Source organism: Callospermophilus lateralis, chromosome 3 (genome assembly GCF_048772815.1).
Source record: "Callospermophilus lateralis isolate mCalLat2 chromosome 3, mCalLat2.hap1, whole genome shotgun sequence".
In the NCBI taxonomy this organism is placed as follows: Eukaryota; Metazoa; Chordata; class Mammalia; order Rodentia; family Sciuridae; genus Callospermophilus; species Callospermophilus lateralis.
The window spans coordinates 81,103,438-81,128,127 of record NC_135307.1 but is presented as its reverse complement, the minus strand read 5'-3'; the positions used below and the strand labels follow the sequence as shown (position 1 = coordinate 81,128,127).

Here is a 24,690-nt window from a genome sequence, read left to right as displayed (position 1 = left end):
TGGTCTTGTTCAATTTCACTCTGTACTCCATGGGGCCTGCTTAGCCTGGAACATTTTCTAGAGGAAAAAAGGGGTTTCTACCTAGATGAGGTGATTTCCCAAACTCTTCTATGTCTTTGAGTGGGACTACCTGGAGCCATCTTACGGAGATGGTTATCAATCCTGTTGGAGGCTGGGTGATAAAATATAATAAATACAGAGCATGTAGAAGCCAGGCCACTGGGGACTGAGTCCAGCTCTGCTTGCTACCAGTATATATAGTGCCCTTGGAAAGAAAGACTTTTGTCTACAGTTTGAAACTAGAGCCATGAGAGTGAATACCAGACTTATTCATTCCTGGACCAGATAGTCCCAAGCATGAATAGAGATAAAGGGGGCAGATTGGTCAATTTTTCCATCATAAACAAAATTCTTGAGGCTAAGTACCTTATAAAGAAGTATTTTTGCTCACAGTTTCAGAGGCTGAAAGTCCAAAATTGGGCAGCCACATTAATTCAGCCTCTGAGAGCCTAATGGTGGATAGCTTAATGGCAGGAAGAGAGGGGAAATCATTAAGACGGGAGGCTGGGGCGGGGGGTGGGGGTGCAGTCTTTCTCTTTTATAACAACCTATTTGTGTGTGAACTGGGGTTCCATAAGAACTATGTAAACCTTCCTAGGGCAGGATCCCAGGGACCTCACCCCCTTCCCACTAGGTTTCAGCTCTGTAAGGGTTCATCACCTCTCGTATCATCACCTTGGGAACCAAGTTGCCAACATATGAACCCCTGGGAGACAAACCACAGACAAACTGTATCAGGGGACAATTGAAACACTTTCTCCCTTAATAAAATGTACAAGTTACAAGGATTACTTCTGAGTAGAGCCATCTTTTTGGTGACTGGTAAAGGAACCCCAATTTTGACCCCCTCCATGTTCTGCTATCTTGATAATGATTTTTACCATCCTGGTAGCCATGCAGAAGCTTATTACTTTTAGTGTTCTGGCTTGTTTGCTTACTAATTTTTTTTCTTTAAAGTAATATATTGCAACATGGCAGATTTTTTTTTTTAAAGTCTATTGAACACTGGAGAGTAATACAAGTAAAATAAAGATGGAAGATCCAAAATATTACGACACTCTGGCTTAAATTTTGATTGCTACACAATCCAATCAATATTGTCACTGCCCCATCCCTATTTGCATGGAACCCCAGAGGAGGACATGAGGCCTGCCCCAGTGTGTTACTTAGCTTCAGACCTGCTGTCTCTGATTGGATGTGTCCATAACATTTGTTGCCTAAGAACATCCCAGGAACTATCTTGATAGTCCATGAATGTGAGATTCACTTTTTCCAGCCCCAGCTCTGCTTGCTTAGTTCTGGTTTCTTGTGCACAATCATTCCCTATCCCCAGGTCATTAACATTGGACATAATTTCAGCTTGCAAGCATGCGCCCATTGCAATAGGGCTGATCCATAGATACCATCAACAGATATAGTGGTCTCCCCTTATCTTCTGAGAATATGTTCCAGGACTTCCTGTGGATTCCTGAAACAGGCTAGTATAGAACTTTCTTATGTTTTTCTTGCACATACCTACCTATGTTAAAATTTAATCCTCACTGAGCCTAATTTATAAATTAACAATAGTAATAAGAGAACAATGGTAGTAACATACTAAAATAAAAGGTATTTAAAACTTATGAATAGTTTATTTCTAGAAATTTCCACTTAATATTTTGAGACCACAATTGACCTCAGACAATGAAAATTGAGTAAAGTGAAACCACAGAGAAGGGGACACCACTCTTAAACCGTAATACCACATCGACAGCATCTGTCTCGTGACTCAGTCCTGAGAATGGGGTGGGAGATATAGGCAGAAAGATCAGTAAGTAGAGTTATCCAGTACTTTCTCCTTCCTTTGCTCACCGCTTTTTCTCGTTCACAATATCTTTGTGGTCGTGATCTTTTCTTTGAGAAGTTGGGTAAAAAAAAGCAAAGGCAGGCGAGTATACATAAGTCCCATAACTTAAAAATACTGCCTCAATTAATGGAATTTTAAATGGAAAAGAAAGAATTTATACAATACAGAACATGGAAAAAATGATTCTCCTATCTCAATCATTCATTAAACAAAAAGTTGATTTCTTACCAAGTGCAGGAACTTTTTGCTCAAGTTAAGAATATATCTTGTTCATCCCTTCAGACCAACCTCCTGCCTGGGTAACTTTCCTAATCATGACTTCCCTGAAAGGGTTCCTATAGAACTTCACATACCAAACCTCTCAATTTTGCATTAAATATACTTGCTGGTGTCTGTGAAACCTTGGTTAGAGGAGATTTCTCTTCAAATAAGTAATAATAATAATAATAATAATTATTATTATTATTATTATTTTATTAATATTTCACGAGGATAGAAATCACCTCTTTTCTTTGTTCCTATAGCAGTTTGTACTGTATTGAATGCAAACATTTGCTAAGTAATTATTGACTGCACGATGGACATGAGAAAGGAAGTGTAGTTATCCAGGTCAACTCCAGGAATTCATTTGTCAATGTATAAGAGCCACACAGATTGTCCTCTTCTCCCAGATCAAGCTATCTCTGCAGATATCTGCAGGAATACCCATATCATCTCAAGGTTCCCAACTCTCTCATCACCTTTCTGCTGGCAAAATGAAAGATTCCAGTGAGCACTTTGCCAAGTGTGGTTGCCATCTGCATGGTCCTTCTGATACTTTCTGTGACTTAGTCTTGCTGATTCCTGTTTGCATTCTATCCCAGCCAGTAGAGACCTGGTCATCTTCCAATTTTTCATCATCTCCCACATCCAATTAATCAGCAGGCCTATCTCTCTGATGTCTCCTTGAAATCCATTTCCTTCTCCACGTTCCTGTTGTTACTTCTTTAATTCAGGCCATTGTCACTTGTCTACTTTCTAGCAATAATCTCCTACTTAATTTGTCTCTTGGCCTTGGTCTAAGACCTCTTTACACTTGACCTGCAATGATCATTCAAAGTTGCAAATTTAATTGTATCACTTTCTACATAACTCCCTTTAATGCCACCCTACTGCTCTCTTCCTTAGCAAGAGGACTCAAGACCCTTCTCAGTCTAATGTCTCCTCCTCCTTCTCTCTCATTTCGCATTTCTGTAGACTCCTTACCTACCCCTCACCTCTTACACATGATCAACTCCTTTCTTGTTTTCTCCCCTACCTCACCCATCTTCAACTGTGTTTCCTCACATACTTTCTTACTTGAAAATTGTCCATCGGCTTCCCCAGCGTTCCTCTAGATCACACAATCCTGAAGGGTGGGAATGTTGCCTTATTCTTAGGTTATTTTTGAAGTTTCTATTTTGCATAAGCGAATCTTTGACTTATTGCTATTTTAATTTCATTGCTCCATTGGATAATATCTGACACTTAATATTTACTAGACATTATACTCTATTTTAAGCACTTTAGGCATAAAAACTGTTAATGCTGAAAAGTAAATACTATTATATCTCTATTTTACAAATAATAACACTGAGGCACAGAGATTATGTTACCTGCCTGATATCATTCAACTAAGTTGTTGAACAGAGATTTGACCTCAGGCAGTCCTATGCCAGTGTTCACTTTTCACAATATGCCCTATGTTGATTTCAAGTTGATATAGTTTGGATCTTGCATGTCTTCCAAAAGCTCATGTCCCCACTTGAACAGTGTTCAGTGTCTGGCTTTTGGGAAGTGATTGTCATGATGAGGGCTCTGATCTCATTAATGGACTAACTCATTGGTGGGTTCATAATTGAATAGACTATTGGGAGGTGGTGGAAACTATAGAAAGTGGAGCCTAATTAAAAGAAGGTATGGGGGTATGCCTTGGAACAGTATGTCTTATCCCTAGCATATTCCCTTCTTGTCCCTGGCCCATTCCTTGCTTTCTCTCTTTGCTTCCTGTCTGCCATTGGGTAAGCATCTCTGTTCCACCACACCCTCTCTGCCATGATGTTTTGCCTCACCATAAACTCATAGTGATAGGACCAAGCAACTATGGACACAAACCTCTGAAAATGTAAGACAAAGTAAACCTTTTCTCCTTTAAGGTAATTGTTTTCAGGTATTTTTGTCACAGCAAGAAAAAGCTTACTAACATAACTTACAGGGGGATCGCTGGGACATGGCTGTATGTGAATCAGATAATTTAACTAAAGGAAGAGACCCATGACAATGGAAGAAGAAAACATTTTGAATAACAAGGAGATCCGGTACAATTTGTCTATAGCTATAGTCACCATCAGCCACATACCTGGATGGTCTTAGAGGATACAGAGAGACTTTCAAGAAGGTGTGAGTTGGAACTTTTACTGTTTTGTGTACCAGGGACACAAAAAGCAGAACACAGCACCTGTTTTCCAAAGAACCCACAAACTCATGGAATGGACAGTTAGTTTTAGTTTGCATAGTTTTTGATACACAAAACTATGGTTTACAGTATAATAGAGGTGACAGTTCTCCTCCTTTATAACCAGCTCTGCACTTTGTTTTCCTGAAGGCTAGCACCCTGCTGAGTGCTCAATGTGGGTGCTAAATAAAGGAAAGTCAAATAACCAGGAATGGGGCATTGGGTTCCCATGATTTTGGGTTCAGTACATCTTAGAAAAATATGCTGTCATGTAGGCTATGGAGCACAGCATAACACATAAACCTTCCCTCCTACTATTTTCTACTGGTTCCTGGCTTACCCAGAGCCCTGGCATCTCAAGGTCTCCTCTAGGACACTTGGAAATGAAATGCTTGTCCAGGGTGAGGACAGAGCTGGGCAGAGTGATGAGGAGCTATTTCAGAGCAGATGTCAACAGAGCCCTTTTCTTCGTGCTGAGAATCATTAAACACAAGTCCCCACCCAGCAGGCAGAGTGACTGAGGCACTGGCTCCAGAGCACAGAGATGGTGAGCTGGCCTCCTGGGGAACTCTTCAGATGCGAGAAAATGGGCTTTGATGATCCAGTGGCCTTTGCTCATTCATCAGGAGTGTGGAGGTAGAAGCTCAGGCCACTTTGGAGTTTAATTAAGGATGGCAGCTGGCATGATAGGCCCAGTGGCTAGACTCCATTCATTTCACAAGTTGCTAGTTGGATATTGTTTTTCTCCAGATATTCCTATTGCCCTGTTCCCTTCCTTGTCACTGCCCACACATTGTTCTGTGTGTTGTTAGAGTAGCGTGACCATAGAACCAAGTATAGAGAGTCCAGGCAGGGGCCAGGTGCTAGAGGTATAGAAACTAAACTGTTAGGAAACTGGAAAATTGTGTTCCCATTTGAGGTGTTTCCTCCCTGTGCACACTATCCCCCTGTTTCAGTGTACCCATTCTGTTCAGGAGTAAAGTCATGACTACCTTGAGACTTTGAATACCTAGAGGGAAAGGGCAGATACAGTTATAGCCTGCCCAGTGTCTGTGTTATCTGTCAGTGGTTCTCTGTCAGAATGGGAGATGACAGAAAAGAGAGCACCTGTCCCTGGTCCAAGAAACTAGACACAGGGAAGAAAGACTACTGACAGCCATACAGTCTCAGAGAAAGGATGTTGAGTGCTTGGAGCCCTGAAGGTTTCTGTCTTAAAGAGAATGGACTGAATTTGTCTATTGTTTAGACACAAATGTTAAATGTGTCATGTTAAGACCATTCCATTGATTAAACCAAAAGCACCTTTAAAGTACCAATCCTAACTGAAGCTATTCCTGAATAGAAGAATCTCCAAATCACATGCTATAATAAAGTGAAGGAGGAAGAAAGGATCAGACCCTGGCTTTTATGCTTCCTATTCTGGGAACATAAAATCCAGGCAGGCTAAGAGTAGTAGAAAAATCTGTGAAATCTCTTGAGATGGCCTTACATTTGGGGAGACTTAGGTTGGGTAATGCTTATTTGCAGCACAAGGTTTAGGGAAATCCTCCATCATATAATTGTTTACTACTTCATAATGATGCTGTGTGTGTGCAAAAACACTTCCTGGGTGGGAGGCTTGCTCTGTATTACCAGCTGCCTGCTCACCCAAGTCCCATACAAATGAGTTAATTACCTGCTACAAGAACAGACTTTGCAAACAAAGCAGAATACACGCAAAATAAAGACTGTGCTCCTCCTTGTGTTATATGGTTGAACTATTTGAATAAAGGAAATCAGAGGAATTTCCTTAATGTCAAAATTCTAGGGAGACTTATTTTTATAGTTCCTAATCAAAAAGAGACCATGAGTTTAAAAAAAAAAAAAGTACTTAAGTAAAAAAGTACTCACTCAAATCCATAGTAGAAATGTAAGTTGCCAGTAGCCTTTGCAATAGGATTACTGTCCTTGGCTTCATACTTTAATAAAGGGGCCTTAAAACTTTAATAAAAGAGTATTGAAGGCAGGTCCAGCAGGGGTACACTACATTATTTTTAAGGACAAGGGAAGGTATGAAGAATGTACAAACGCTTGGAAATTAAAGGGAACTTAAAGATGGCAAATTTCATTATCTTTAATTTTTAAAATGAAAATCCTAGTCAGAAAGGTTATCTGAGTCTTAGTAGAAGGCTAGCTTTAGCTTTTTAAATTGGAGCTCCATGGAAACAGCTCTACCTGACTTGAAGTGTTAGGAATAGCTGTCAGTGATTTCTGGCCCACATTCCTTATTCCTTCTATTCCCATGGTGCCAACATTCTGCCAATGGATTGGTATGCCAGACAATCGAGTGTTGTGTTCTCAGGAAAGGTGGTGTATTGTGAACTGTAAGCTCCCAAGGAACGATGATTTTGTTTTATGTCTCTTTGTATCTCTCTCATTGTCGGGCACTGCACTTAAGTATAATGCTTAAATATTTGCTGATATACAGTGTTCTAGTCATGAAAAAAAATTGTAATATTTTTATTAGCAGGAACAATGTTAAGTGCATGAACTTTGGAGATAGGCTGCCCGATGTCATTCTGGCTTGGGCAAATAAAATACCTGGTTATAAATTCTCTGTGCCTTAGTTTCCTTGTCTATAAACTGGAATATTAAGAGTCCTTAACTTGCTGGGTAGTTCTAAGGATGAAATGAGTTAATTTTTGCAGAGCACTTACAACAGTGCCTGCCCTGGGGAAGTGCTCACTCAGAGTTAACTGTTATTAGTGTTCAGAGAAGGTCTTTAACCATTGTTGAGAAAGGTTCCAGAATAGGCACAGTTATGCCAGTAACTGACCACCGTCAGCTGATTCTAGGACATCAGAGTGGTTGCCGTAGAGTCACCAGTTCTTGTCTGGACATTTATTGTTCAGAACTCTACTTACACAGCTTTTAACCCCCTCTACTGCCACTTTTAATGCTGTGGCATCCAGGGTTTCTCAACAAATAGATGGATTCCCTGTTTTGGTAATTGTGATCTAGAGCCACATTCTGATCTGTCCACTGCCCTCTTGTAAATGGATGAGATTCCAGGGACCTCCTTCTTTTGATCCCACTCAAACATGGGTGTGAAGGACCCTGGCCTCATGGCCCTTCTGCAGGGCCATTGGGGGTTCTCCCAAACACACCACCAGCCTTAGCTCAAACTGATCCACTTGGCCACCGTTCCCTTGAGATTGGGGCTTTTCTTCTCGGCCTGTGGAATCCAGCTTAAAACTTGGCTTCCCTTTATTCAAGTTAAGATATATTTTTTTTCAAATTTTTTTTATTTGTTCTAATTAGTTATACATGACAGGAGAAAGCCATAATAAAACTTTGACACATTATACATATATGGAGTAAAACTTCTCATTCTTGTGGCTATACTTGATGTAGAATCATACCGGTTGTGTAATCATATATGCACATAGGGTAATGATGTCAGATTCAATCTACTATCCTTCCTACCCCCTTACCCAATCCCCTCCCTTCACTCCCCTCTGCCTAATCCAAAGTACCTCTCTATTCTTTCCTACCCACCTCTTATTGTGAGTTGGAATCTGCATATCAGAGAAAACATTTGGTCTTTGGTTTGGGGGGGTTGGCTTATTTCACTTAGCATGATATTCTCCAGCTCCATCCATTTACCTATAAATGTCATAATTTTTTTCTTTAAGGCTGAGTAATAGTCCATTGTGTATATATACTATACTTTTCTAATCCATTCATCTATTCAAGGGCATCTAAGTTGGTTTCATAGTTTTGCTATTGTGAATTGAGCTGTTATAAACATTGATATGGCTGCAACACTGTAGTATGCTGATTTTAAATCCTCTGGATATAAACCAAGGAATGGGGTAGCTGTGTCAAATGGTGGTTCCATTCAAAGTTTTCTGAGGAATCTCCAAGCTGCTTTTCAGAATGTTTGTACCAATTTGCAGTCCCACCAACAATATATGAGTGTATCATTTTACCCACATTCTCACCAACCTTATTATTGCTTGTATTATTGATAATTGTCATTTTGACTGGAGATGAAATCTTAGAGTAGTTTTGATTTGCATTTCTGTAAGTGCTAGAAAGGTTGAATATTTTTTCATATATATATTTGTCAATTGATTGTATATCCTCTTCTGAGAAGAGTCTGTTTAGTTTCTTAGCCCACTTATTGATTGCGTTCTTTTGTGGTTTTTTTTTTTTTTTTTTTTTTGGTGTTAAGTTTTTTGAGTTCTTTATATATCCTGGAGATTAGTGCTCTATCTGAGGTGCAGGTGGCAAAGATTTCCTCCCATTCTGTAAGCTCTCTCTTCATGTTATTGATTGGTTCCTTTGCTGAAAGATGCTTTTTAGTTTGAATCCATCCCATTTATTGATTTTTTTTTTTTTTTAACTTCTTGCGCTTTAGGAGTCCTGTTAAGGAAATCAGATCCTAAGCCAACATGGTGAAGATTTGGGCCCACTTTTTCTTCTATTAGGTGCAGGGTCTCTGTTCTAATTCCTAAGTTTCTTATTCACTTTGAGTTGTGTTTTGTGCAGGATGAGAGAGATGGGTTTAATTTTATTTTGCTACACATGGGTTTCTAATTTTCCCAGCACCATTTGTGCCTATCTTTTCTCCAATGAATATTTATGTGCCTATGTCTAGTATGCGATAACTGTATTTGTGTAGGTTTGTCTCTATCTTCTATTCTGTACCATTAGTCTGCATGTCTGTTTTGGTGCCAGTACCATGCTGTTTTTGTTACTATGGCTCTGTAGTATAGTTTAAGGTCTGGTATTGTGATGCTTTCTGCCTCACTCTTCTTGCTAAGGATTGATTTGAAAAGCCAACTTTTTCTATCCATCCAATTGTCAGTTTGCTTCATAGGCTCTTGCTTCTGAGATGTGATTGTGTGGCTGAATCCTGACTGATACGAATAACTGTCTTCGCTCTGGTTTTATTTCCACAGTATATTCCTCCAGATCTCTGTGTCTGCAATTTTGTGCTGGAACAGTCCCTCTCTGTCAGAGCCCTGCAGGAAATGCTTGCCAACACAGGTGAAAATGGCGGTGAAGGGGTGAGTACCTGAATTATTTCCTCAATTGGGATTGGGACTTACCACAGTTGAAAAACAGGTTACAAACTTCATTCCTCCAGTATGTAGCTAGAAACCCTTAGGAAACTTTGAGATGATCCATATGAAGATAGTAAATCTTTGTGCCTAAGCACGGCACAAGACTCTGAACCTACTTCCTCTCCTTCCCCAGAACCCACCAAGGGATATGGAGAGGCTGAGGAAGACTTTGAGATTGAGGGTGACTGCGAAAAAGGGTTTTTTAATGGGAAAATCTGACTGGGGATTTATGACTGTTCTGATAGAGCACAAACAACTAGGCTACATGAAGTTTGGAGAGCATTTTCTATAGAATTCGGTCTTTGACATGTGCCCAGGACTCAATAGTTTCACTGCTTCTTGGTAGTGAGTAAAATGATCCTTAAGTGTTTAACTGAGGGACAGTGCTCCATATCTACCATTTATTCGGCAGATATTTCAGAATAAGTTTTGATTCTTCTATTCCCTAATGACCCACACTTATTTATGTCTATTCATCATCAAATTCTACAGCCCCAATATTTCAAATCTCCTTCTTCCAACTAGTTTTTCTCCACCCTCCGCACTCTCCCACACTCCCTCATCTATCTTCTGAAATATTGCAGCAGTCCATTAACTGCTTTGATTCCTTCTGTACTTACCCCCTCCTCAGGCTTTCACTCAGTAATCATAATCTTCTTTCTAAAATGCAAATTCAATTATTACACTTCTGTGTTAAAAATCCTTTGCCCATTACCTTCAGGTAAATTCCAAATTCCTTAACACAACTTAATGCCCTTTAAGATTTGGTGGGCCCTGTGCACCTGTCTGTTCCATTTCTCACCACAGCCCACCCAGCACTTGTCCCACCCAGTGGAATTCCTTTCACTGCCTCAAACATGCAGTTCTTTTTTCACCTCTGATCCTCCCCATCAGCTATTTCCTTCATGTGGAACAGCTTTCCTCCTCCTCTCTTTCCCCTTATATAATCCCTCTGGATCCTTCAAGGAACCAGTTTAGGTATTAGATCAACTGAGAAACCTCCCGTGACCCCGCAGGTCTGTTGTGTGGGCAGCACTAAGTACATCCTCTGTCAGTTCTTACCACTGTTCTGTAATCGCAGGTCTTATTTTCTTATTCTGGAGAGGACCCTGCCTGTGGGTAGGAACCATTTGCAGTTACCAAGTAACACAGTTTATCATTACTTTGCTTGCATGAGCTCATACATAATACAGAAATGTCTCCTTTGTGGTAGAAGAGACAGTGACCACAGAATCCATTAAAGCAATTTTTATAATTTGGTCATTTTCCAGCTCTTAATGAGATCTTAGGCAAGTCTTCTAATCTCACTGGACCACAATGTTCTCACCTATAAAATTAAAATGTTTAATTAGATCTCTAGGATCCTAAACACCAAGGGTTTGTGGTTCTTCACTCTTTTGATTTAAAACAATGTGCTTCAGTTAGTCTCCAGAAAATAGCTTTTCTCTTTCCCCTGGAGCATTAATACAGTGAGATTTTTGTTCATTTAACATTGACCTTAATCTGGGTCCATTTCCCCCTTTCCTGGCACTGACCTCAGCTCTTCACATTTTTTACACACCCTCAAATACTTGCAGTTTAGTGAAACAATATATTTTTTATTACCCTTTTTCCAAGACTCATCACGTACAGGAATCTTTGAAAAGGAAGATCTGATTGATTGTTATCAAGTGATGATTATCACTTTCGGTATCCTATAAGGTCTGGTAGACCCAACCTCCTTACTTCCTTAACCTAGAAATTGTGAAAGATCTAGATACTGTGCTAACTGGAGAATTATCCCTTGGGTATTGTCTTATCCTGTTTGGTTCAAAAAGTGCATTTCGAAGGACTCCTTTTGCTCTAACGTTTAGCTTGAGTGGGTCAGAGAGTCCTACAGATGAGAAAGCAAACTCAGAAGTTCGTTGTTCTCCTTTGTTGCCAAGAATTTTAAAAAATAGTCTTAACTGGGCTTCTCTTAAAGAGAAGTAAGCAATAACTCATTTCCCATATAGAGGGAAGAGAAACTTAATGAAATTTGAATCCTTAGCTTTAAAAACATATGAATAAGACCGACCTTAATCTCCATCCATGTTATAGTGGAAGATTTTTCAATATAGCTGTATATTTGAAGGACTTAAATAATTTACAATGTTTAGAGAGCAATACACTAAATCTTACTGAAAATTCATATCCAAAATAAATGATCAATAAAATTTTTATTAAATATCCATTGGATAACAATTACCATAGTGTGTCAAACTCTGAAATTACCCATGTTATTGCCTTTTTGGTGCTATTTTACCGAAGATAGGAAAAATCTGATAGTTATTTCCTGTTCTGACACATTTATTATCATTATTCACTGAGATGATTTTACAATCCATTGGCAGCTCCACAAACTAGTTACCCAGACAAAAGCTTCAGGTTCTAGAATCTCTTAGAATCCTCTTAAAATTCCATCTCGACTCTCAGTCTTTAATATGAGAAGTACTGTTTTTAGTACTTTGCCATATAATCTCTTGCATCTGATTGGTTTGCTTTCTGAAGTGACTACTGTGCACATTTACTATTAGTACTTAACTTGGTTTTAGAAGATAATATTCAGCAGGGGGAAGAAAAGGGAAGATGGAGAGAGAAGCAAGTGAACACGACAGATCATAATGATTGTCTGGAAAGCCCGGGGATGTGTGAGCGGGATGATGCCTCCTTTGCATGCCATTTCATTCTGTTTTAAAATAGCCATTTACTGCTTTTAAATAAGTATTACTTCCACTAATGATGATGACTGCCACCAAACGGGATGCTTTGAGTGGTGCAATATTTTTTACTTCTGGTCATAAATAAGCCCTTGTGTGGTGCGTCTATTCACTGCTGTGTAGCAACTGAGTGTTTTTTAAAAATGACTTCAGTTGTTTATTCATTCATAGAAGTCTGCGAGGATTTATGATTCTGCAGCAATTTCCCTTGCTAACAAAGAAAACAAAGGTGCTTAACTAAATTTAACACCAGAGAGGTTCTTTTTAATTTTTTTGTTTTATTATTGAAATGTCCTTAACTCCAGCCAGGAACACATGGGAGCTGGCTTTATGTTGAAAGGAGTATAAATGAGGAGGAGGACTTAGGGACAAAGAGGATTTGGTGCTTCTCAGAGCCTGCCTAGCTAAGCTCATCTTTGGGTCACTTTACCTCTGGTCTAATCCTGTCTCATTTTCTTCTGGGGAAAATTACCAGCAGGTAGATACTTGGCACTGTGGCCAATTTCATGGCTGGTGGTTGCAAGGAAAATCCCTGCATATGAATATTAAAGTATTGTCACTTTTCAGTTGACTGGATCCATAGTCTGTGTATGGGAATGTCCATTACCTTTCAGCATGACATGGATCCATTGGCGATGTCACCATTTCCCTCTAAACCCTCATTTGCTGTTCTTGTAGAAATAACTTAAGTTAGAATAAGCAGCATTCATTTGGAGGTGGGGGGAGAAGATCTCCTTAGAGTCGGGCAGATATTTTCAGTCTAGCCTATGCAAGACCAGGTGACCTCTGGTACAAGTTATTTCTCTTCCCTTCCCTTGCCTCCCACATGGTCCAAATGCAACCTACCTCATATGATTGGGTGAGAATTAAATGATATCATTGCCCACAGCTGCCTGTGGGCATGGGCTCTTCTATTTCTCTCTGGTCTACTTCATCCTGTCACAGATTCTTCAGTGCCGCAGTCTCTGGCTGGGCACAAATCACGAGTCTCCACACAGCTTGCAGATTCAAACAGCAATTCTTTATTCCCGAACTCACACCGGCCGTCTACAAACACACTCTGGGGGAATCCATGTTCTCTGCCCAAATCCACTCTCTCCCAAATCCACTACTCTGCCCAAATCCACTCCACATGGGCTTCTGTCTCCCAAAATATACTGTCTGACCCTAAGAACTCAAGAGGAACTCAGCAGCAGGATACGCCCTATTCTAAAGGGGGAACACCCTAATCTCCTATTATGCTAAACCGCCCTATTCTAAAGGGGGAACACCCTACTCTCCTATTATGCTAAACCGCCCAGGTCCTTGAGCAAGGTCACCTTTCAGAAGTCCTTCCACTAGACAGCATGGGAGTAAGCTGGCAAGGAGATTGTCATACCTACTTGGCTGATGGCTCCCAGCACTTCAGTAATATTCAAACTGCCTATAAGGAAGGAGCGGTCCCGACCTGCATGACCAGGAGCATATTAAGTGGAGGGCTACATAAGTCTCAATGGATTTTGATATGAGCTAGCATAATGCTTCCAGAAATGAAAGACCTTGATTGACACAATTACCAATTACATCCTTCTTGTGAGCATTCTGTTTCTAAAAGTTGACTTCATTAATGAAGACTTTTAAAACTGATGTGAGAGTTTATATATATATATATAATGAACTAGTGCTGTGGGTGCAATGTGAATGTTATGTTTTATCCATATCCATGCCTGACTGTAGAAGCTAAGATATCTGGCATGCTAATATACAGTCAGTCTTCTTGATTGAAAAATGTGACCTGGAAAGATATTATTTCTACAAGAACCTTTATCGTAAATGTCCTCACTGAGAGATTCTTCTTTATTTCCCTGTATTACTTGTATAATAGCCATTATCTCTAAAGTAAGTTTCAGGCTCCTTTCATTCGTCCTTGTCTTTGGAGTGAGAAATGCTACTCACAGTGCAGCTGCTAGAGAAATGCTCAGGTATGATGTGGCACATTTGTCATGTGTCCCTGCTTCCTGAGGATGGCATACTAGTGCCTGTCAAGAGGCGGGGGTTAATGCCTGCTATCATGTGAACTCAAAATGGCCAGTGAAGCATAAACATTCATATTTTCATAAAGTTGCTTAAGATACATGTCATGAGATACACTACAGTAATTTCTTACCTTGCAGCCAAGTTCAGGACATTTATCCATCTTGTGAAGTCACAGAAAGTTGAGCAACAGGTGAGAACATCATTTAAAAAAAGAATCTGCCAAAGGTGTTTCTATCCTGATGATGCTCAGTGATGAACAGCAGAACAGGTGTTGATAAGGGGAATTAGAAGTCCCCTTGCTTGAAGACTGAGCTATGCCCTGACTGAGATTTTGCACAAATGCCCCTAGAAAAGGGAAGGCAAGAGAATCCTTGCCTCTTTCTTTCTGGCAGGATAAAAATAACATTCTGACATTGAATGCAACTGGGTTTTTGTTGTTGTAGTTGTTTCTTAATCTATGGCTTGTAGTCCACACCAACTACGAACAAATCTCTTGGTAAGAATACTCTTATGAGTAAAAGCTCATCAAAACCTGCTCTTTAAAACCTGCTCTGTTGGCATTCACCTTACAGATTTACTCATGGGGGACAAATCTGGGAAACAGGTTTAGGTTTGGTTCTAACATTGCCACCAACTGGAAATGTAACCCCAGGCACATCTCGTACAGACTCTGGGCTTTGGTTTCACCATCTCTAAAGAAGGACATCACTTAAGTGCACAAGTTCTCTCTCCTGGGCTGTGGTGGGTGTAATACACCAAGTTAGAATGGGAATGTGTCATTACCTCACTTCTTCCGGTGCCCATAGGCTGTACTCCATCACTGAATGGCTATGAAAATGTTGACTTGTTTGTTTTAGCCATTGCTTGAGACCTCAGCTCCCATATATTTAGGTAGAGTGAGTCAATGTGTTTGTTATTTTCTGTTTTGTCGTGGACAAAAAGGAATATTCCATCGTCATCTGGGACAGCAGCCCTACAGCACAAGGTGTTGGTTATATAATTCTAATGTTTTATGAGGCCTGATTCCTTTTTTCTTATGCAAGAAAAGGTATTCTGTAGTCTTGGTAGCATTTATTTTCTAAAAGATCCAGCCATTATTTTGGAGAAATTAAATATTATAAGTGAAGTTCGTCCCAAAAACTAAGGTTTCAATGTTTTTCCCCTCACAGAGCAAATTGTAATTAAATGTCTTTTCTCTCTGCCCTTTCCTTTCTACTCCTTACTGTTTTATATCTCGTTTTGCTAAGATTTTAGAATTTTATGCTGATATAATGGATTTTAATATTTCCTTGATAAGCTGATATTTATGAATACATGTGCAAATAACTCATATTTCATTTTTGGACTAGCCTTTTGATGACACAATTTTTAGTTAAAATATGCCATCTTGAAGATCTATCTTCAGGGTAAGAAAACACCTTCTTTGATATTAAAAAAAAAAAAAACCTGATAAATTAGAGCATTTCTAAGATAAAGATGTTCTAAATTGCCTTCTTTTGTTCAATGTTCTAATATAAATGTAATTCTGTAAAAGTGCTGTAGTCAAACTGAGGCTAAAACAAATTGCTTGCTTATAGTCTCTTGATGACCTCAGCACTGTACTAAGAAGAAAGAAGTAAAGACCAACTTCTACCTCTACTGCCACTGCTAACATCTAGCAATGTGAAATATTCGCCTGGTAGGAAATCTACCCCCTTGACTCACTGTGTGTTCTTTTTCTATAGTAAACATCCATAGGTACCTCAGATAAGTTGAAAGCTTTCAGCAAGACCTGTGCACACTAAAATATCCACTTCCTGTTTTGTTTTTGATTTCGCTAGCTCGGTGACCTCTCGGAATGGGTATGTCATACACTCATTTAATATACCTGTATTTTTGCATGGAACACTGACTTCGGCTGTTTTTGTACTGAACCATGCCTTTCACTTGTGAGTGCTCAGGGCATTTCCATTCTTTGTGCCTCTGCAATTTTTGAAAAGACACTACTGCTCCCCACATTGGATCTTGTGGAATTAGAGGTGGCTGCACACTTAGAAATTCTTGGCCAACCGGCTTATTTTACCACTGTTCAGCCATTAGGAGAATGGTTTATCTGTGGACTCATTCTATTTTCCTTTAAGACAAAATCTTTTCCTCTTTTCAAAGTCTCTTTTACTTCTGGTGTGGTCTAGATGGACTGTGGCCATAGGTTTCCACTTGATAAGAGGACAGAAGTGTGCAGCTTTGCCTTGCTCCAAGCTTTTCAATGCTTCAAAACCCGACCAGTACTATTATGCATCTCCAGCCCTACTCTTCATAAGGCTGGAATTCATAATAAAAATGGAAAAAGCTAGTTGGATATTTTTTTTTTATTTTTCGTACAATACCCCCAAAGTGAACCAGCAGAATAATCGAATGTTCCTGTCCACAATTCAGAACAACCATAAAGGTTAACTAGCTTTTTACATTTCTTCATGTCCTCCTAGAAGCATTTTCAAACAGAAGAGCCCACAGAATGAAATTTTAAAGTTCCAGACGCTCTTGAATCTTCCATTTCCTGCATATCATGCTGCAGCTTTAGTACAGTTGTCTTTTCTTTGGTGAAGCTGGCTTGTTCAGAAGTTGGCACCTCATGCTGAAGAGCAGTGTGCCTGTGTAACCCTGATGTGGTTTTGCAAGTGTGATAACATTTAGCTTTGCTAATGTTACACACACTCTGGAGTTCTTTACATTCTTGCTGTGATGTCGAAATGCTCTGTTAGAATAGTTGTGTCATAGTGACTTCAGTCATCTTAGAAAGCTTGAGCTTTTTCCCCAGGGTGGACTGAAGGTGTTTGGTTTTTGTATTTTAATTGCAAAAAAAAATTTAAACATCTTCATTAAAGTTTCTTAGAGGGGCATGGAGGGATCTGGATATCTAAGCTTTCTCTGGGACATACAATGTGGATATACCTATATTTTTCAAGGGGTTGTTTTAATGAAAGATTTCCCTGAAATTTTTTAGAGAAATGACTGATTGGAGGGCAGGGGCAGAGATGGGCTGTAAAAATGTACTTCAGCTGCAATTTTAGGAGTATGTTTCAATCCTAAATTGCAGGATATCTGCATTTAAGGGAAACCTTTTAACACACTTGCTTGCCTTTTTAAAAGTAATACACACTTGGGACAGGCGTAGTGGTGCATGTCTGTAAACCTAGCTGAGGAGGCTCAGGCAGGAGGATCACAAGTTCAAAGCCAGCTTTAGCAACTTAGCAAAACCCTAAGCAACTTAGTGAAATCCTGTCTCAAAATAAAAAAAGAGCTGAGAATGTAGCTCAGTGATTAAGTGTCCCTGGGTTCAATCCCTGGTACCCTCCCCTGACCCAAAAAATAATGCACATTTGGAATTTTGGAATTCAAGAACTCCTGAGAGAATTGAAGTCTTTCGGTTTATTTATTAGATATTTTCTTTGATCATATAATTCACTTTTAATAGCTACCAGAGTTTAAATTATGTATTGGTAGAGAGAAGTAAATGAACTAGAAAAAACTACAACTTATTTCCATTTTGTGAAAGATTAATAAAAGCACCAATTTTGATAGTGAAGAAAAACTGGCACCAGAGAATCCCTGATTCCCACTGTTTGGTCTTAGAAGGCAAGGATCTCAGAGGATGAAGTTGAACCAATGAAAATAAAGCGGGAATAAAGACAGGAAGATTGAGGAGACCCATGGGGTCAAAATGATGACCCCTGCTCGGCAGAGGGCTGGAATGGTCACCTGCAAAGGAGGGTGAAAACTGGAGACAAAATGCTTTTGTTTTTACCTGGTGTTTCCTGTGGCTGAGCTGGGGCTCCTGCTGAGAGTAGAGATGTAGATGGTGCTTTGCTTTGTTGATGGCCCTGAAGTGTTGCTCTGGTGTGAGGGAGGAAAGTGCTTCACTAGGTGGGGTTGGCCATTCTGGCCTTCCTGTAGCCACTCTCTGGACCTTGTTGTTCCCATCTGTAAAATGTGGGCTCTTGGCTTACACACTGGATCTGGGACAGATATTTAATAGCCACTAACTCTGATGAAAGGCTCTCCAAACACCAGGAAAATCAATTTATTAAGTTAACTTTATAAACGGAAAGATTTGCTTTAAAAAAAAAAAAAAAAAGGATTTCTATGATGATGGACTGTGCCCTTTTTAATACTTAAACAGTTTTATGGTTATAAAGTTATTTTCATTTCAGATATTATGGCAATAATATCGGTGACCGTTTGCTTTTTTGGATGCCCTTACTATGCTAATTATTAGCTTTTCTCTGGTAATTGAAATTTTACTGGTTCTTAAACTCGTGAAACTTATAAACCTATTGTGTAGAGCGCATGAATTCCATGTGCTAAGTGGTTTTGCCCAAGTATTAGACTTATGCTTTGACTTACAAGTTATTGCTTTAATTTTTTTTTTCCCCTTTGTAAAAGCCAGAGAGTCGATGCCCTTGTTGGTTGTAGTTATTTTGTGGACAGCAATGGATCTTATCTCTGTGATGGAAGGGGAGAGGTGCTCTGAGTTCTAGTGATGCCCCTTCTTTTCTTATTATGGAGAGAAACATGCATTGACAATAGCATGTTTACAGTAGTCACCTGCTTCCATTCCATTAATGACGTGCAGCGGGGGGCCACGCGGGCCTCATGCCATTGGTGCTGCTCATCTGCTTTGAGAAGGTGAAGTGAGATAGGCAGAAGAGCTGGAGTGTTGTCCCAAAGAAGGAAGTGAGAGCTGTTCCTATGTTCCTATCAACACAGAGTTTTTTTAAATTTTTTTTTGTTTTCAAGTCTTTGATGAGATAGTAGAATGGTAAGCTGAATGCATTACTTTTTGTATCTTTACAGTTGTTTATTTTCTAAAATTGTGATTTGGTTTTAGAAATTTTCAGAAATAAATTCTAGGGTGCAAAAGCCTCCACATTTTCAATGGGTATAGGTGATCAATTTGTAATTACTGAGGCATCGTCAGTCAATCATGCGGAGAGAGCTATGGTGCCAAACCTCTAAAACTGAACATCATACTATACATTTTCGATTGAGAACACAGCTACAGAGGAGAAAGAGACATTTTCCCCCAGTGCTCTGTAGTATTGTGTCTACATACTTCAGTACCCTGGCAACTTAACCTTCTGTCTTCTCTGGGGAATTTCCCATGCCATTTTGGTAAAGAGACTATTTGCAAACCCGGTACAATTTTAGAATTACACACATGTTGGAAATAACAATCTGAAGCAGCATATATCTCAAATTCATAACCCCTCTGCCTTAAAATGGGTTAGAACATGTTTTTACACGAGTTAAAACCTATGGATTTCCAACATTAGAAAAAGAGGGGAGTTGAACTTTTAACGAGATAGCATTTCAGAACCTCTTGCTCTGCTCAGGGTTGTCAATTTTATGGGGGTCTTGACTTTATGTTCATCTCAGCATCCTACCCAGGAAGACCTAACTCCCTGAACAGATGCTAAAGGCCTGGGAGCAGTCTAAGCAGCAGAAGCTACATTTCTGTGACCCTAGACAGTTGACCCTGGTTGCTGGGAGAATGAGCAACTGCTGTCTCCCAGTTCATTGTTCCTTCCAGGCGACCTCTTGAATGCATAGGGTAGGTGAAGCAACAGGCTTATAGCTCATGATTTATTAGCTCATTTCAGTCCAAGTCAGCGCAAGAAACAGAATTCCCAGACTCCCTCGAGATGTTAATCCATTATGTGAAGCTCCAATCCCCTCTCTTATTGCCTCAGTCTTTTCCTATGGCACAGATTAATTTTGAACTCCTTGCTCTCCCCTCCCCATGTAAAGCCACCTAGATTGTGGTTACCTCATCTCTAACTCTGCTCATTTCAATTGCAATTCTTTAATAGATTGACCTGTTCCCAGGGCAAAGGGGAATATTAAGTTCATGGTGTTAAATCTCTGGTCCGAACAGATACAATTCCAACTAGTTTTGTGTGTCATCTAAATTTTGTGTTTACAGGAATTGAGAACATTCTTCAGTTACGCCAGTCCCTTTCCCCTATTTGTCTTCGATTCATAATTATGGACTCATTGACGTGTACGTTTTTCTAAATATATTAATTCTAATGGTCTTCACATCCTTTGGTATTGTTATTTTCTTTCTTATGCATGGTTTATATCACTCAACATTTGGAAAGGTGAGTATTTCCAAATGCATCCCTGTGTATAAGAGGAACCTATGTATATCTACCCTTTTTATTTTATTTATGGTATTCCGCCACTGAAATGTAATCCTAACAGAAGAAAAACAGCTTCTATTATTTTGATTTGTTACACTGAACTATTTTTAAGTCAGTTTCTTCAATCACTTCTTCTGAAGAATGCTCTAATTGATGTATCTTATAAAACATGACAAAATAATCAAGAGAGCTCCATATTTCACACAATCCTATGTTTCATTCAGTAGGGACTACTTTAGTTTATCCTCAAGTTCTATCACAAAACAGAGGTACGTCTACCTTTAGAGAGGATCCTTTTTTTTAACATGTGTATATATATATATATATGTGTGTGTGTGTGTGTGTGTGTGTGTGTGTGTGTGTGTGTGTGTGTATCCCTTCAAAGCAAAAGACCCATAGCTCTAAGATCTGTTTTGTATGCACAAACTTGATCTAGGAAAATATCTCTGGCCAAATCCAATTTTTTGTGACAAATCCCAGTGGGCTCCCAAGAAGGAGGATGCTGAGTCAGATAATAGGCCACCCCTACTGTTCACAGAGCTCCTGAAGCTCATTCCAGCTGGCTTTAGACCACCCAATTTGTAACCAAGGAGGTCTTGCCAGAATTCTCTCCCAGAGAGATCTGTAATCTTACAGACTGACTTAAAAAAATAAGTGACCACTAACAAGAGACAACCTGTATCACTATGATAATGAAATTGATGTCAAAAACCCAATACATTACCCCACATTTTGAATAGCCTAATTTATGACCTTATTTTATAGTCTTCTAGTGATTTACAAGTTCACTACTATCATAATTTGAGCCAAATTATCCTGCTGTAAGTTTATACTGGAAATTCACAGGTGCATTATAGTGGCCACTTCATGCCATGTGCCACCACACCCCTGCTTCACTATCATCTTAGAATCACATTTCTTTTAAAATATGTTACAAAATATAGGCATCATTTTCTCCTGGATGCTCAGATGCTCCCTGTTTGAGTCAAGGGAGCGTCATTAACCTTTTATAACAATACCACTGATGTCTTTGAGTAATAAGGGTGACCCAGGCCTATCTGAATTTTTCAGCCACAAGACATGAAATTGGACAACTCTTTAGTATCTCTGGTTCCATTTCCCAGAGACTAATATTGGAGAATAAATTCTGGTATTGGGGATGTATATTTCATTGCTCCTGCCATGACCAGTCCGGCATGAGATTGGAAGAGATACTAGCATGACACCAGAGGAGAGGCAACTTATATCACCCTCGTGACAGAACAAGACTTTATTTTTATGAAGAACGTGAATTTAACCTTCACAATGATGACTCCAATGTGCTTCTAACCTCTCCCTTTTCCCCTGCCTTACTTACATATGAAAGCTTACTCAGCCGTTTTGCTCTCCGAGGCAACAGTGTTCCTGTGGTCCACAGCTGTATCGAACTGCGCTGCTCTTTCTCTGCTCGTTCATTTTAAAAGCACGCTGTGTCCTTTCCAATCTCTGGTTTCATGGCAGTTTTCTAGCATCTTGAAGATTGTCTTCCTTGAACCCTATGATATCTGCATATGTAGATATTGACAGTGGTGGCTTTCCAGTGATCATACAACCTGCTCTGGCTCATGTCGGTCTGTCTGTCTCCCCCAGGCTTTTGTCCCTGAGGACCATCACAAACTGCTTCCCTCAGATAATTTACTTGCTTCTTCAGAAGAAGTGCTTCTGAGGAGCACTCCCTGTTGCCAGAGATCCCTGTCCATGGGGAGAGCAGAGATACTGCAGTGTTCTGTACCATGTCCTCGCATGACATCAGTGATGCCCACACCAAGGCCCCTGGAAAATGATTGGCTTATTTCCCCCATCCATTGGAGAAGATGAACATGAACACGAGTAGTTTGAGTTTTATTAATTTTGTAGGAATTGTTTTCCCCACATTGTAACCCATACTCAGCACTTTAGCGTTAGCCCTCCTCTTGCTCTCGCAGGTGCTCTGTGGGTGCTCCTTTTAATATGCTTTCTTCCCTTGCCACTGTGTCCTGTGGCTCAGGGGAAGTCAGGTTTTGCTGTCAGCCCAGTAGGTTACTCTCCCAATGTCAGTGTGATTAATTTGCTCTCTGCACAAAGGGGAGAAAATAGATCAGGTGAGGCTTGCTCTGTTCAAGTCCCAGCTTCCATTCACCAATCGGCAGAGGAGGCTTTGGAAGAAAAACAAAACAAAACAAAAAACAAGAAAACCTAAATTTTTTTATTTGAAAGAGCTAGCAGTGGGCAAACACTTGGACCTGAGCCAGGACTCTGAAAGGTGGGCTTTTGAACCCAGCCGTCCGTGTCTGATTGCACCCGTGCTACACGTTCACAACTCTGAGTGATGCTAGACCTGTAGAAAGGAAAGTGAGACAGTGTAAATAAGAATGCAGATGACCAAGGTGCACTCTGAAGGGGACCTGCAAGTCATAGAAATGAGGACAGAAGATCAGAGGTGACCCATTCCAGGGGGTATGTGACCGAGCAGTGAGTAGGCACAGTGCCAGTCCTTGTCCCCCAAACTTCTCTGTATTTGCCATTAACTCCATCTCTTCCCAGGTCCTGTAGAGTCCAGGTTGGTGGGGACAGAGGTCCCCACTTCCCTCAAGGCAGCTCATGAAGGGTCCAGGTGACCATCAGTTTTTGTGAGGATGGGTGGATGATAATGATCAAGGTGGGTCTGGACCTCTTTCTGTGTCAAACTGGCGTTGTTGAGAGTCCTCACCACACATAGATTTTGTGGGAGGGATTTATATCTTTCCATCTTCACAAGTGCATGGTAGCAGCATTGAGAGAGTTGAACATCAGCCCTACAGTTGTCAAGGTCGAGGGGAAGTGACCATATTTGTTCTTTGCTTCTGTGGGAATTCTGGAGAAATATTAAAAGGAAAGTAAATTATGGGTGCAGAAGATGCTTCTGAGAGCAGAGGAGTACTTGCTGACCATAGTAATACACTGATTGCTGAGGTGCAGGGTCCAGTGCAGCTGTGAAAGTCCCAGAGGGGAGGCTGTCAAGCCTGGATGTGCATCAGAATTTGCAGAGAGCCCGGGTCCCAACACAGACCAACAAATCAGTCTTGGGAAGGTGGCCCAGCATTCTGTTTTGCACTTTTCTTGTTTTTCTTTCATTTTTAAAGTTCCTCTAGTGATCCTGGCCCAGGGACAGGTACAGAGTGTCAGGAAGACCTGTTTTCCTCTCCACCCACAGATCTACATGTACACGGAGCCCTTGAGCATCAGCTTCTCTACCCCAGACCATTGCATACACTTCAAGGGGAAATAAAGCCTGTTCTGCCTAGGAATATAAACTTGGCCTTGGGATTTCTATGTGAATATAGAGAGAACAGGATGAATCCATCTACATGCAGCATAATCATAGTTGGGATGAGGACAACAGAGATAGAAAGATGAAGAAAATGGAGAGACAGTGATACAGAACATCCAGGTGGGAGGGGAAAAATCTGTAGGTCTAAGGAATGCAGAAGGGAGGGAAACAGACTATAATCAATTTCACCTTCTACTTTATAGCCCACACAGGTAGATGTGTTTGCACACAGTAAGACTTAGCAGAGATTATATGATAAAAACTTACTCTCCTTTAACTTTAAATCCCCAGAATGAACAGTGACTTTTTTTTTTTTTTTACAAAGAGTAGAGTTAGTATTTATTTTGTCATATCAAGGTGATCTGACTTTTCAAATGTTAGACTCTTTGTAGGAAATATTCATGTACATTACATTTAGTAAAAAGTAATGAGGCCAAGTCGTTGGTCTTGACCCTCTGTGGCCGTTGGTCCATCAGAGATCTGATGAATGCTAAGGAGAATGGGTGCTTCATATAAAAACCAGAAAAGTGAAAAACAAATTTTGCTTACGGAGTCCTTTTCTGTAAAGAATGCACTTGGAAATGTTCAGCTCTTAGAAATCCATCTGTTAGCTATGGGAGAGGAAAAAAATTGCCTTACTTTTTTCCAAAGTATATTTGTCATTGGTCTAAATGTCATTAGCACCAGGACAAATCTCTCCTGTTGATTTTTTTAAAGGCATCATAATAAGAAATGTGTGTCAAAGCTACTGCTTTGTCTAACTTTCCAGTGGTACCTATGCCCAAGGGAAATCACAAATGCATTCTAGATGACCCTAGGCCCAATTTAGAGGCATCTCAATAGTCACTGTTGGCCCTCATTGGAAAGTGCTCATCCGTCTTCCTCACATGAGGTATCTGCAAAATCCCGGGTCTAATAGGGACTTCAGAGTCATTT

General features: G+C 40.0%; 1 protein-coding gene across 1 annotated transcript in view; it reads left to right on the top strand.

Annotated features, from left to right (window-relative positions):
- Ryr3 (ryanodine receptor 3) overlaps window positions 1-24,690 on the top strand; it is a 359,038-nt gene that overhangs the window by 31,042 nt on the left and 303,306 nt on the right. The window contains exon 3 of the mRNA XM_076849384.2: window positions 9,326-9,433. Coding sequence (XP_076705499.2) covers window positions 9,326-9,433 — 108 coding nt within the window. The remainder of the gene's footprint in view (window positions 1-9,325; window positions 9,434-24,690) is intronic.